Source organism: Ostrea edulis, chromosome 7, assembly GCF_947568905.1.
Source record: "Ostrea edulis chromosome 7, xbOstEdul1.1, whole genome shotgun sequence".
NCBI lineage: Eukaryota > Metazoa > Mollusca > Bivalvia > Ostreida > Ostreidae > Ostrea > Ostrea edulis.
The window spans coordinates 54750190-54765218 of NC_079170.1; the positions used below are offsets into that span (position 1 = coordinate 54750190).

Sequence of the window (15029 nt, forward strand, 5' to 3'; positions counted from 1 at the left end):
CAGGTGAGCTAAAAAACCCAAAACAGATCTCTACAAAATACCCATATACATTTTTACAACTTCAGTGGAGAACTTGTGCCCTTACATTACATATGCTCTTTCAACAAAATCTATATTTCACTCATTTGAGGCTTCAGTAAAACTTCTACATGTATTTATACAGTATTACATAAATTTCTCAGCTCTTACTTGATTACAGGTGATTCCAAATGAGCCCTCAGGATCACACCCACAGGATGAGCACCCCTCCCCACTGGTAATGTTCCAGTACCCCACCAGACAGGTGTCACACCTTAGTCCTGTGACATTGGGTAGGCAGGGACACTGTCCGGTCTCTCTGTCACATGATTCAGTGGATTTGTCTGTACCGTAGGGGTCACAAACACACTCTACAAAATTCAGAGAGTAGAGAAGTACTTAATCAGCAACTATAATGCATTTATAAACATAACATCTTTCATAACTTTTAAAGCTAGTTTTACATTTTTATCAATTCATAGCACTCCCCTATGAGTCGCAATAACAAACCATCAATCAAAATCCACCATGAATTTACAATCTAGCTCAGTTTAGGACAAAAAGCCTGACATTACAAATTGGGATTCCAACAGCTTATAATGACATTAGATTGCTTACCCACACAACTCTGAGTGGTGGCATCTCCGAAGTAACCAGGTTTACATTTTTCACAGTTAAATCCCTCTGTGTTAAACAGACACTTCAGACATTCTCCTGAGGAGGTGTCACAGCTGCCCGCCACATTGGGATCTATGTTGTTGTTACATACACAGGGTTCACAGGTACTGTTTACCACCAGAGGGTTACCAAAGTAGTTCTCGCTGCAGGTATCACAGTTAGGGCCTATAAAACAAAAGCAGTACATGCACTACATGATAAGTTAGAATTTACACGGAGCTTAAGAACTACTCTACAAAACTGTTGTCACACAGTTGTTTCCTCCAAATATAGTACAAGAAACTCCAACCCTACTCTTTATCATAAGTTACCTTGGTATCCAGGTAAACAGTTGCAGACAATGGTCTGCTGTCTAGGGTCCTCACTACAAGAATCGGCATGCTGAGTCTGACTGTCGGGGCCTCCTGGACACATGCATGGACGGCAAGTCTTCCTGATGTAACTTCTTGGATCACCGTAATATTCAGCATCACATCTGTTGATATGAAATGTCATTTTTCAATATTGCACTATGTAGAAACTGAATTTCACGATTTCAAAATACATCTTCATATACACAGGTGCAGTACATAGATTTCGCTTTAGTGTATTTCTCAGTTCTGTGCCCCTACCTTTCACAATGATCTCCAGCTGTGTTGTTGCGACACTCAATACAATTTCCTGTTAAATCATCACAAATGTCTGCATTTCCATTACAGTCACATGGCCTACATTGGGGGAATCCCCAGTATCCCGGCTCACACTGGCTGCAGTCTCGAGATCCAACGTTGTATATACACAGACACTGTCCAGTCTGGGCATCACAAAGATTGTCACGGGATCCATACTCATGGCAATTACAGGCTGTTATAATACAATAATACATGTAATTTAGTGATAATGACAGCTGTAACACTTTAGATTTAATATGATCTGTGGATACCACCGCTGAAGTTTGCCTGATTTATATGGTGAGAGTAAACCCTCATCTGTAACAGAGAGTGTAAATCCAATCTTCAATCCCGAATCGAATTGGTGGGAGTTAGTCCAATTTGTAGTAAAGGGCATTGATTGGAGTATGCTTTATCTATAATGGTGTAAGCCCAATCTATATCGAAGAGGTAAGCCCATATGTACTGGAAATTAATAAGCCCTATCTGTATTGGTGGGAGTGAGCCCTATCAGTATTGGTGAGAGTCAGCCCTATCTGTATTGGTGAAAGTCAGCCCTATCTGTATTGGTGGGAGTGAGCCCTATCAGTATTGGTGAGAGTCAGCCCTATCTGTATTAGTGAGAGTCAGCCCTATCTGTATTGGTGAGAGTCAGCCCTATCTGTATTAGTGAGAGTCAGCCCTATCTGTATTGGTGAGAGTCAGCTCTATCTGTATTGGTGAAAGTCGGCCCTATCTGTATTGGTGGGAGTGAGCCTCATCTGTTTTAGAGGGATGAATTTCCATCTGTTTCGGGGAGTAAGCCCCCAGCTGTAGCCTCTCTAAAGACCCTTTTCAGAAACAATTTTTTTACACAGATAAAAGGCAGATAACATATTCCTTTACTATGCTGTTGCATGTGTAAAGTTCTATGAAGATGCCTTGGATGACAACATGTCCTCTGATTGAATATCTACTTACCAGAACAGCCAGCAGGACCAAAGTTGTAAGTTCCTGGAGCACAGCGGTCACACTTCCTACCAACAACATTAGGTTTACACACACACTGTCCACCAGCAGGTTCACACTCAGAATTCAAGGAACCAGTGGGGTCGCATTCACATGCTGAAAATAAGACATCAAAATATTTTAGACACTTTCAAACTAGCATTTTCTTTAATTCTGTAGAGTAAAGCATCTTTCTCTACCTGATATATTCTTTACACTATCTGCACAATCTGGCCTACAATAATTTCTCAGTTTGATTGATTTGAGGGGGTGGCAGCGACTTACGCAGTGCTCGGTGAAGCATGCTTGTACTGATGCTGAAGGTCAACTTTTTACAGAAGTCGGAGTAGTTTGGTCGGTATGGTGTTAGCTGCTTCTCACGACACTGGTAACGAATAAACTGGTTCTTCATGTAATTCAAATACCCAAATACTTGGAATATTGGAATACTGTCAGTGGCAGGCACCAGTATTATCTGTAAAATAGAAACACCTTCAAAATGGACAAAGAACTGAACTACTTTAACTGCTAAATTGTTTCATATTCTAGTATACTATTTTAAAGGATAAAGAAATAATGAACCATATTCTTACTTATGAAACTAGTTCTAACCAATCAAAAACACTGGTCTTAAGTTGCAAGATATTTTGTAATTTGAGTTCCTGGATCAGTGCCTATGAAACACTGACAAAACTCAAATCTAAACAATCTTACTGGAGAGGATAGCTTACAGAGTCAATAAGAGGATAGCTTACAGAGTCCATAAGAGGATAGCTTACAGAGTCAATAAGAGGATAGCTTACAGAGTCAATAAGAGGATAGCTTACAGAGTCAATAAGAGTGGTAGCATCTGGGGTAGATCTTCCAGACTTGTACTGGCGGAAGTCCAAACGTATCGTGTAATTAGTGTTTGGTTCCAGACAGGCTGAGGGGGACACCTCCACATATCGAAATCCTGAAAGGTGTTCATGTCAAAAATAATACATCATACAATTTAATTTTTCATTGTCTGTATATAGCCTTTGTTCACAATTAACTTTTACAACTTATAATCGAATTTCAACGTTATAAAGATTATGACTTCATATAGAAAAAATGTACATGTACTAGTATTTCAATGTCTCTAAACTTTGACATAGATTTTGCTCATCTGACGACCAGACCTGGGTTAAGTGTGGCAGACTTCTCGTCATCCCTAGCTACGTGATTTGCACAAGGTCCATTCTCATCTGGAATTTTGTCACGGCGAATAGTTACTAACACACTTTCCCAGATTTCTGGCATCTGTAAAAAAAACAACATTTCTAAAATACTGCAACAGGCAAAATCCCAGAGAAAATGACTGACTTTGAGTACTTTGCAGAGAAAAGGAATGAATTTATATGTACTTACCAAACCTTCTGAGTGCAAAGATCAATGCAGGGCATTAATACAAGTATTTTCTTATTATGACAAATATTTTCCTAACTATCAAGGACAAGAATGGATTACCTACCCTTAGATCATAGCGGATGACAATGTCATAGTTGGTTGGGAATTCTATATTACTGACATTAAATTCCAGGCTATCTCCTTCCCTCACAAGCATGTACCCTGGACCAGTCCACGGCTGATAGCCATCAGGGTATGGCTCCTGGATGTACTGGCGCACCTGCTGTTGAGAAAATACCCACAATTCCATCATGTGATACAGTGGAATCCCGTTATTACGTTCCCCCTTTATTACATTAGTCCGCATATTACGTTGGAATTTGAAATAGACCTCGTTATTACATTGTCCCAAGATGCCGGGACTCGGTATTACGTTGTAAAAATTCCGACAAAAACATAATAAACCCCTAATTATTCAATAGTGATTCTCAAAGTAATAAGCCATTCACACCTTGGCTGCCCCAGGCAGTCACCATGTAAATTTCCTGGTCTGTTTGGGGATTAGAGACGCTTGACTGATCACGCTTTGATAGATTTAGCAACATTGATACAGGTGAATACCCCGTATCGAAGCCAGTGATAAGCAATTAAATGTTTATTTAGAAATTGTACTCAATAAAATTTTCTTCATTTTTCATATTTTGATGATCAAAGAAATAATAATTTCTCAACCACGTGCATGTTTAGCATCGTGTGATTGCTTTCGATTTTAAAACTCTATTTACGGACAGCATGTAGGACAAAATTTATCGTATCACAGTTGAAACAGCTTGGATAACGGCTTGGACATAGTCAGGTGAGTAAAGGTAGTGTTCAATTAAAATAATTGTCAGTTATTTTGACATAATAGTTTGGGTGTTGTTAGATTTCATCCGTAAATATGCCGATCAAACTGACCAGTGTTATCGGCCGATTCGTGCAAGGCATTTAGCTCAGTTAACATTTTAAAATCCCTTGATATCTTTTTTTGATGTGCACGTGATTTTAGTGCCATCATTTAGTGTTATAAATGTGATCTTAATCTTAGTGCATTATTTTTTAAAAAATGGATTGCGTTTGTTCTCCGTGTTTATCGTTGGTGAAAAAAGTGTGCAAGTATTGGATATCGCGTGCGTTTTGTGTCGTCTTATTGTTGGATTTTTTTTTTTTTGGATGGGATTTTTTAAATTGTGTTTTGTATTGTGTAGTAGAGATCTATATAACTTAATAAAAACGATGTTTTGTTATTTTTTGTTTTATGTACAAATGTTGAATACGAACCGGAACGAGTTATTGAGAGAAATTTATATGAACACATTATGTTAAAGTTGTACAAAATGGCGGAAACGAAAGCAGATCTGCAATGCTTATCAAAGCATCCTTATTTATCCTACACAAGAAATAAAGAAAAGGGATGAAAACATGAAGAATTACGGACATCTAAGATAAGATGTAAATAAATCAAGTGTCATAGTCTTTAAAACAAAGAAACAGTAAAGATATGTTCACACACACACCTTCACGGAGTATCAACAGAAGATATAAAGTTTCCAAATGATATTTTTAACGGATTTCACTGGGAACGTTTATTACGTTGACCCCGGTATTACGTTATTTTATCGTGACAAAATGGAAAACGTAATAACGGGGTTCCACTGTACTACCTCATGTTTAAGTTTGTATGCTGATGACAAATCCTCTGTAATTAATAGTTTTGTTTTCTTTACAATAAAATCATCTAAATATAATCTACTTACTCCAATTCCTTTGGCCAATTCAGCTTCATACCGGAAAAAATCCAACATGGCGTAGTAATAGCCTGGGCGGGGCTGGTCACACTGCTGACCAATGATGTTGGGTTTACAGGTACAGGCTCCAGTCACCTGGTCACATGCTTCACTGATGGACCCACCCACATCACAATCACAAGGCGTACACCCAGTGTCAATGTCACTCAAACCATAAAATCCATGCTGAAAATGTACAACAGGTTATCGTCTTAACTCATGTTCAAATTACAAATACGGTTTTATATTTCTGCAAACAAGGAATTAAAATGTTGCACAGCACATCCATTATGTTTTGCCTTATTTAAGTGGTTATAGCAATTTCAGCATCAGGCTACTTGTATTCATTCCCGTTTATCACTAACATATGATATACTCATCTAGAACGATGATTTTGAAATTCAAGCACTAATTCTGATAATGGTATTATGTTTATGCCAGATGTGCTAATTTTTTATGGTGCCTCTTAAAGTACTATATATTGTATATTTACAACCATGAAAACTTTTATATTTACATATCTCTCTTTTTTGTTGTTTTTTTGTTTGATATATTTACAAACAGAATACATGCAACATATCTCTTTTTGTTGTTTCTGTTTGATATATCTATAAATAGAATACATGTAACATATCTCGTTTTGACATATCTATAAATAGAATACATGTAACATATCTCTGTTTGATATAACTATAAATAGAATACATGTAACTTATCTGTTTGATATACCTATAAATAGAATACATGTAACATATCTCTGTTTGACATATCTATAAATAGAATACATGTAACATATCTCTGTTTGATATAACTATAAATAGAATACATGTAACATATCTGTTTGATATACCTATAAATAGAATACATGTAACATATCTCTGTCTGATATATATCTATAAACAGAATACATGTAACATATCTGTTTGATATACCTACAAATAGAATACATGTAACATTGTTATTTTCTGTTTGTAGAAGTCTTGACTTACATGGCATGTATCACACCTGTCTCCCGTAACGTAGCGTTTACACAGACACATTCCTGTGTCCTTGTCACAGGACGAGTTCGTTACAGTACCAATCATGCTGCAATCACAAGCTGTCAAAGACAAAAGAAAATATCAATGAGAAATGTTGCCATCTCTGAAGGAATCTGTTAATAATCTTCAGTCCTACTTTACTCTCTCCTCTTACCGAGACAGCCCTGAGGATTAGCCTCGTTCAGACTGTAGAAGCCATCTTTACAGGTGTCACAACGCTTGCCCTCCACGTGCTGCCTACAATGACACCTTCCTGCTAGAAGTCCATTGGACTCATCGGAGTGGTCATCACACCGTCCCCCAAAGAGGGACCCAGATGGATCACAGTCACATGCTGAAAAGATTCAATTCCAGATATACACACATATATGTAGACGAGTACCTCAAAAACTGGTGATCATAAGCATGGATCCTAGAGTCTGTTGCATTATATTCATAGTTGCCGACCTCCAGCATGTGAAAATCTGGACATGACCCTCTTTAGGAAGCAAAATATCTGACAACAGTGATGTCTGAATTGTGAACTATTCTATTGTAAAGAAGCAGTGTCACAACTGTTTCCTATAGTAGTGACACATTTTGAACTTTTAAGAAGGGAAATACCAAAGCAAGACAGATTGCTTAAACTTGCTAAAAAATTGTTAAAAAAGGGTACTACTAAATGAAAAGCTATAGGAAACTTTAAAAAACTATAGGTTTATTTTGTATGATATGGTGTTTTCATAGTCTGTTTTATCATATTCATTATGATATTTGGAACCAGAATTATGTAAGTTTATAGGGTTTTGCTGCAAAATAAAGATGCTATATGAATTTGATTTATTAATACAGCATGCGATGTTGTTATGTTAATGGTGAAATCTATCCTTATTGGAAAATATACAAAAAAGATGAATTCTAAAACTATTATCATGAACAAAAACTAATAAATATTCATTTCAACCTGTTGTTTTACATTTCCCTCTAGAACATTGCAAAGTCAGACAAGAATGGCTTAGTCATAGCATGGGTGCTATGAAATCCAGTACATATACGTATGTTAATTTTGTACTAGCAACTTTAGTTTGCAACAAAACCCCATTTAGTTGTTACACTTACATTTACAGATAATTGTTACACTTATGTTTACAGATAGTTGTTACACTTACGTTTACAGATAGTTGTTACACTTACATTTACAGATATTTGTTACAGATAGTTGTGACACTTACATTTACAGATAGTTGTTACACTAATGTTTACAGATAGTTGTGACACTTACATTTACAGATAGTTGTTACACTTACATTGACAGATAGTTGTTACACTTACAGATAGTTGTTACACTTACAGATAGTTGTTACACTTACATTGACAGATAGTTGTTATACTTACAGATAGTTGCTACACTTACAGATAGTTGTTAAAGATAGTTGTTACACTTACAGATAGTTGTTACAGATAGTTGTTACACTTACATTGACAGATAGTTGTTACACTTACATTGACAGATAGTTGTTACACTTACAGATAGTTGTTACACTTACATTTACAGATAGTTGTTATACTTACAGATAGTTGTTACACTTACAGATAGTTGTTACAGATAGTTGTTACACTTACAGATAGTTGTTACACTAATGTTTACAGATAGTTGTTACACTTATGTTTACAGATAGTTGTAACAGATAGTTGTTACACTTACAGATAGTTGTTACACTTACATTTACAGATAGTTGTTATACTTACAGATAGTTGTTACACTTACAGATAGTTGTTACAGATAGTTGTTACACTTACAGATAGTTGTTACACTAATGTTTACAGATAGTTGTTACACTTATGTTTACAGATAGTTGTTACAGATAGTTGTTACACTTACAGATAGTTGTTACACTTACAGATATTTGTTACAGATAGTTGTTACACTTACAGATATTTGTTACAGATAGTTGTTACACTTACAGATATTTGTTACAGATAGTTGTTACACTTACAGATAGTTGTTACAGATCATTGTTACACTTACATTTACAGATAGTTGTTACACTTACAGATAGTTGTTACAGATAGTTGTTACACTAACATTTACAGATAGTTGTCACACTTATGTTTACAGATAGTTGTTACAGATAATTGTTACACTTATATTTACAAATAGATGTTACAGATAGTTGTTACACTTACGTTTACAGATAGTTGTTACATTTACAGACAGATAGTTGTTACACTTACAGATAGTTGTTAAAGATAGTTGTTACACTTACATTTACAGATAGTTGTTACACTTACAGATAATTGTTACACTTACGTTTACAGATAGTTGTTACACTTACATTTACAGATAGTTGTTACAGATAATTGTTACACTTATATTTACAAATAGATGTTACACTTACAGATAATTGTTACACTTACGTTTACAGATAATTGTTACACTTATGTTTACAGATAGTTGTTACACTTACGTTTACAGATAGTTGTTACACTTAAGTTTACAGATAGTTGTTACACTTACATTTACAGATAATTGTTACACTTACATTTACAGATAGTTGTTACACTTACGTTTACAGATAGTTGTTACAGATAATTGTTACACTTATATTTACAAATAGATGTTACACTTACAGATAATTGTTACACTTACGTTTACAGATAATTGTTACACTTACGTTTACAGATAGTTGTTACACTTACGTTTACAGATAGTTGAGCTCCGAATGTCCTGGTAGGGGTCCTGGAAGAACATGTCCCTGCACTGCTGACAGTTCCTGCCCAGGGTGTTGTGTTGACAGTCCAAACAAACACCTCCACTGATTTCACCATTCGCCTCGTACACTGCTGGGTCAAATTTACACTTGTCCGAGTGACCATTACAATTGCACTCTGGAAGAAAAACAATATTGTCTATAGTAGCTCATGAAAACAAAAACCCAATATTGTCCATAGTAGCACATGAAAAAAACCCAATATTTTCAGAAGCAGTTAACATTTTACATCTGTCAGAAACACCCTGCATAAAAGCATTTGAATTGTTTTCCAAAATGCAAATACATGATCATGTGCATTTTATTGAGTATTCTACATTTACTGACTCAGGTCGAGGGAAACATGTTTTGTTACAACCAAGGACCAAAGTGTTGCCTGAAGCTGTAAGCAATAGGCAATATTTTGGTGGGAAGGTGGAGGTCCAACAAAAGACATGTACCCAATCAATAAATATTTTGTTAAACCCTCAAATTTTTTTTAGATTTTCTGTCTATAAACATCTCAAGAGTGAATACTGCACCAAAATCTGCTCTGTCACCTTGATTACACCTGTGTGTATCATTGTCATTCATAATATTTTCATTATCTCCATCTGAACAATAACCTACTTTTATCATACATGTGTATACCCATCAATGTTTCATTTTTTGATACTGTTGATTTCACAAAATGTGATCCGGTTTTACGGATCACCACACTGTGGTTTTCTCTGAAACTGATGACGTCACAATGCATCAACGCTACGTTTTCTTGTGAAAAATATCAACTGCGTCACAAACAAAACTGCACACAAAATACAATTTCACTGCATGTCTGTGTTTTTGATAATTTATATTACATTCATTATTTTATAAATGTGGAATTAAAAATAAATAATGGGGTAGATAATAAATTGATCATTACTACAGTAACTTGATCCGAAGAGTTGGATCACGTCTCGTTGACAGGTGTGGATCGTCAGATCACACGAGACGCGAAACTCCTCGGATCACGTTACTGTAGTAATAATATTTATGTATTAGATGCCATTTTTGTCACAGATATAAACATCACAATTGTTCCTAGAGGGGTTATAGTAATGATTACGTCTTGGAACATAACAAAATTTAATGAGCTAAGTTTCCAATGGACAAACTTGTCATGCTTAATTACAAATTTACCAAGTACCAGTGAATATTAATTCAAAGATGCCAATGGTCCAATGGAAACTCAATGCTGAACTGAATAGTCTAATATTAAGTTTTCCATGTACCGGCATATCCAAGCATTGGATTTGCTGGACTTTTTATTGTGTACAGTTTTTAGGGTGTACATGTATCTTCATAAGGGTATCACAAATGATTTCATTGAGTATATGATCATGTGTATTATCAAATAATCATCCTATTGATATCTGTACATACTTTTACAAGCATTGGGGAAGTTTCTTCTCGCTGGTCTCCAGGGTAGGTCATTATAGAAGTCCTGACACTGTTCACAGTTACGTCCCTTGGTGTTGTGTGTACAGACACATTGACCATGTACCTAAAATCACAGCAGAGTATTCACACACATTCAACATCGGCATTTTCACCTGAACTCCTAATGTCTGGATTAAAGAATATATCAGATACATGCACTTTAAGCAATTTCTCAATCTCTACTGCAAAGATTTCATTAATGTAAATCAAGTACTGTAGTTAAATTTTTGCAGATTTCAGAATAAAGCATTTACAAAAAGCATGACACCTCACATTGCGGGACATCTTTGTCTTTACACCCTACACAATGTATAGAAAATACACCCTACACAATGTATAGAAAATACACCCTACACAATGTATAGAAAATACACCCTACACAATGTATAGAAAATACACCCTACACAATGTATAGAAAATACACCCTACACAATGTATAGAAAATACACATATACACAATGTATAGAAAATACACCCTACACAATGTATAGAAAATACACATATACACAATGTATAGAAAATACACCCTACACAATGTATAGAAAATACACCCTACACAATGTATAGAAAATACACATATACACAATGTATAGAAAATACACCCTACACAATGTATAGAAAATACACCCTACACAATGTATAGAAAATACACATATACACAATGTATAGAAAATACACCCTACACAATGTATAGAAAATACACCCTACACAATGTATAGAAAATACACCCTACACAATGTATAGAAAATACACATATACACAATGTATAGAAAATACACATATACACAATGTATAGAAAATACACATGTACATGAAGGAATAATAACGCCCACTACTTTACACCCTACACAATGTATAGAAAATACACCCTACACAATGTATAGAAAATACACCCTACACAATGTATAGAAAATACACCCTACACAATGTATAGAAAATACACATGTACATGAAGGAATAATAACGCCCACTACTTTACACCCTACACAATGTATAGAAAATACACCCTACACAATGTATAGAAAATACACACTACACAATGTATAGAAAATACACCCTACACAATGTATAGAAAATACACATATACACAATGTATAGAAAATACACATGTACATGAAGGAATAATAACGCCCACTACTTTACACCCTACACAATGTATAGAAAATACACATGTACATGAAGGAATAATAACGCCCACTACTTTACACCCTACACAATGTATAGAAAATACACATGTACATGAAGGAATAATAACGCCCACTACTTTACACCCTACACAATGTATAGAAAATACACCCTACACAATGTATAGAAAATACACATGTACATGAAGGAATAATAACGCCCACTACTTTACACCCTACACAATGTATAGAAAATACACATGTACATGAAGGAATAATAACGCCCACTACTTATCATGTCTGCAGGTCTGACATTATATATTATTTACCATGTCTGGTCTGACATTACATAATATTATTTTTATGTATAATAATTGTAATGCACTTCACCATTGGTTCATTTTATATCACGTGTCAAAGTATAGAAATGCTGATTGACTGGGTCTTTCTAATTATAAACATAAAAAACTCGGATTGACCTGTACATTCTAATAATAGATTAGGGAAATTTTGCTACGTGCAACAATGAATGTGATTCGCTGACATATGTCATTCCAACCAATCAAATTCTCTTTATGGTTCACGTCATTACCTACTTCTAAATATGGAAGCAAAGCCTGCAGATGTAGAAGTAAAAGGTCATTTTGCAAAAATAATATAACTAATGTAGCCCTTTCAATCGGTTGATCCATAGATATATCGACTACACAGAAAAGTATATCGAAATCACACTTCATGCTCGGTCGATATGCTTTTCTGTGAAGTCGATATACCTATCAACCTCATGAAAGGGCTATATTTCTATACTATTAACCATGTCTGGTCTGACATTATATATTACTTACCATGTCTGGTCTGACATTGTACCCATCCACTGGTTCACATCTGGATGCATGGCCATAACAACTACAGCTCCCTCTAACCGTCATGTCAAACATGGAGTAGTAGTATTTGTCCTTAATCTCCTGCCGGCTGTCCAATAGAGTGTCGCCTACAGAACAAATCACCAACATTTCTTGTGAATTGTGCATATTGTATACATGCATGAAAGGTGATCAGAAGATAACGAACAGTGATCAATCTCATAAATCCTATAAGCATATATTGCAAAATTTGTAATAAACTAAAATGATAACCATCATATTCCGACAATTTCTGCCCCCACAAAAGATAGAAATCTAAATTGGTTGTTTGTTTTACGTCCCTTTGAGAATTTTTCACTCATATTGAGACATAACCAGCTGTAGGTGAAGTACCACAAATTTAGACCAATGCTTAGCTCTCAGGGCTGTAACAGTGAGGTTTCTTTATCATGCTAATGCCTGCTGCAACACTGGACCTCCGTTTTTAAGGTCATATCTAAAAGACTCGTAATTCTCACTTCTAAATGCTGAGTGTTTGGCGAAGGAGCAATCACTACCTCTGTTTATGTACTAGGTTTGGCTCAGCCATGGCATGAACGGGACTCAAACTCATGATTTCCCGGTTATGACATGAACGCTCTACCACTGAGCTACCATGACCAAGTCTTCTAAAGAGGGGCTTTGCTAGAAACTTGTATAATCATGAAATGTGTGTCGTCAGTCACACAAAAATGCACCAGTAAGTATGCCACATGATTTGTTGTCTGGGCTCAAATTCTCAAAATCCCAACAAATGTTAAGCAAGCCAAAGCCAAAGATCATACATTCACAATGAAATCTTTTTGAAAAAAAATAAATTATCTCACTAGGCTTCTTCAGTTAAAGACCAAATGTGTACATTGCAATCATTTATAAAATTTTATGCTTTATGAGGCAGATATTTACATATTTAACAACATATGGTCCATTGGGGAAAAATCAACTTGAATTCTTTCTTTATTTTTTTCCCCCCACTGACTACTTTCAACGAAAGCAAACACAACTACAAGTTTAATTCATTAATCAACTTAATGGTTTAATACATTATTCAAAAACCGCAGACTTTGTTTTTACAACTGTAACCCAGACACTTTTTACCTCTCCTAGATTCAATTACCATTGACGTGCATTTTTTTTTTTACACATGTACTTAACTTTGATCTCCCAACCAATCAGGTAATATACATCAACATTCCGCATAGTAAACAATCCTGTCTTTCAATCTAAAGAACATGTTAAGTACAAGAGACCCATGGGCCACAATGCTCACCTGAGTTACCTTAGCCCTGCTGTTCTTCAGAAGATTTTAAAAAGATTTTTACCTTCTTTCATCCCCATAGCATGACCCCAACCTTGCCCCATGGTGTTATGAATTAACTGAACTTGAATCCTTACAACATGGGAATGCTTCAATATCAATATGACTGACATGGCCTTGCTGTTCTAGAGAAGAAGATTCAATGATTTTGAAAAAATTTTCCCTATACTCATGTAATCCCACCCTAACCCCAGGGTCTATGAAAAAAACCCAACTTCACTTCACACAACTTGGAAATGTTTGCTTATTGATATTATTTAGTGTGACCCTGCTACTCCTGAAAAGATTTTTTTCAGTTTCCTATATACACTAGAATTTAATATCTGCCAGAATTAAGTTTGGACTGATAAAATCTAAATTTCATCGGTCACATTCAAAATTTACCAGGAATGTCCAGTGGACCAGCGCTTTTCAGGAACTCTGTCCCAGAATTATAATACACATATTTCTAATATTTCTATTCAAACAATTTGCCCTATTCATTTATCCTAGTATATGAAAAATATTAACAACATGCCAGTTTGTTCTTCATGTGTTCTTATTTGTAAGGAAACAATTAACATTAAATCCTTTACATCAATGAAATCGAAAACAGGTTATCTGCTGTTATTTGAACTGGGTAAGGTCTTTGGAGCAGAGTACAAATGCAAGGAATTAATTATCATTGCTATTGGGCCACCTACATGTAAAGAGATATCTTTAGTCTGCTACGTGTAAAGAGATATCTTTAGTCTGCTACATGTAAAGAGATATCTTTAATCTGCTACGTGTAAAGAGATATCTTTAGTCTGTTACGTGTAAAGAGATATCTTTACTCTGCTACGTGTAAAGAGATATCTTTAGTCTGCTACATGTAAAGAGATATCTTTAATCTGCTACGTGTAAAGAGATATCTTTAGTCTGT

General features: G+C 35.3%; 1 protein-coding gene across 3 annotated transcripts in view; it reads right to left on the reverse strand.

The window, feature by feature from the left end:
- The window catches only part of LOC125653997 (laminin subunit beta-1-like), a 53515-nt gene that overhangs the window by 22077 nt on the left and 16409 nt on the right, over positions 1-15029 (reverse strand). For 2 of the 3 annotated variants that reach the window (XM_048883716.2, XM_048883715.2), the window contains exons 5-19: positions 12751-12896; positions 10725-10845; positions 9250-9438; positions 6725-6904; positions 6520-6629; positions 5501-5716; positions 3829-3987; positions 3497-3617; positions 3161-3288; positions 2619-2808; positions 2307-2450; positions 1308-1539; positions 1008-1171; positions 637-861; positions 190-389 (exon numbers count right to left, since the gene is read on the reverse strand). In XM_048883716.2, coding sequence (XP_048739673.2) covers positions 190-389; positions 637-861; positions 1008-1171; positions 1308-1539; positions 2307-2450; positions 2619-2808; positions 3161-3288; positions 3497-3617; positions 3829-3987; positions 5501-5716; positions 6520-6629; positions 6725-6904; positions 9250-9438; positions 10725-10845; positions 12751-12896 — 2525 coding nt within the window. Of the gene's footprint in view, positions 1-189; positions 390-636; positions 862-1007; positions 1172-1307; positions 1540-2306; positions 2451-2618; positions 2809-3160; positions 3289-3496; positions 3618-3828; positions 3988-5500; positions 5717-6519; positions 6630-6724; positions 6905-9249; positions 9439-10724; positions 10846-12234; positions 12246-12750; positions 12897-15029 lie in introns of those variants that run through there. The other variant, XM_048883717.2, reaches the window with a different exon arrangement.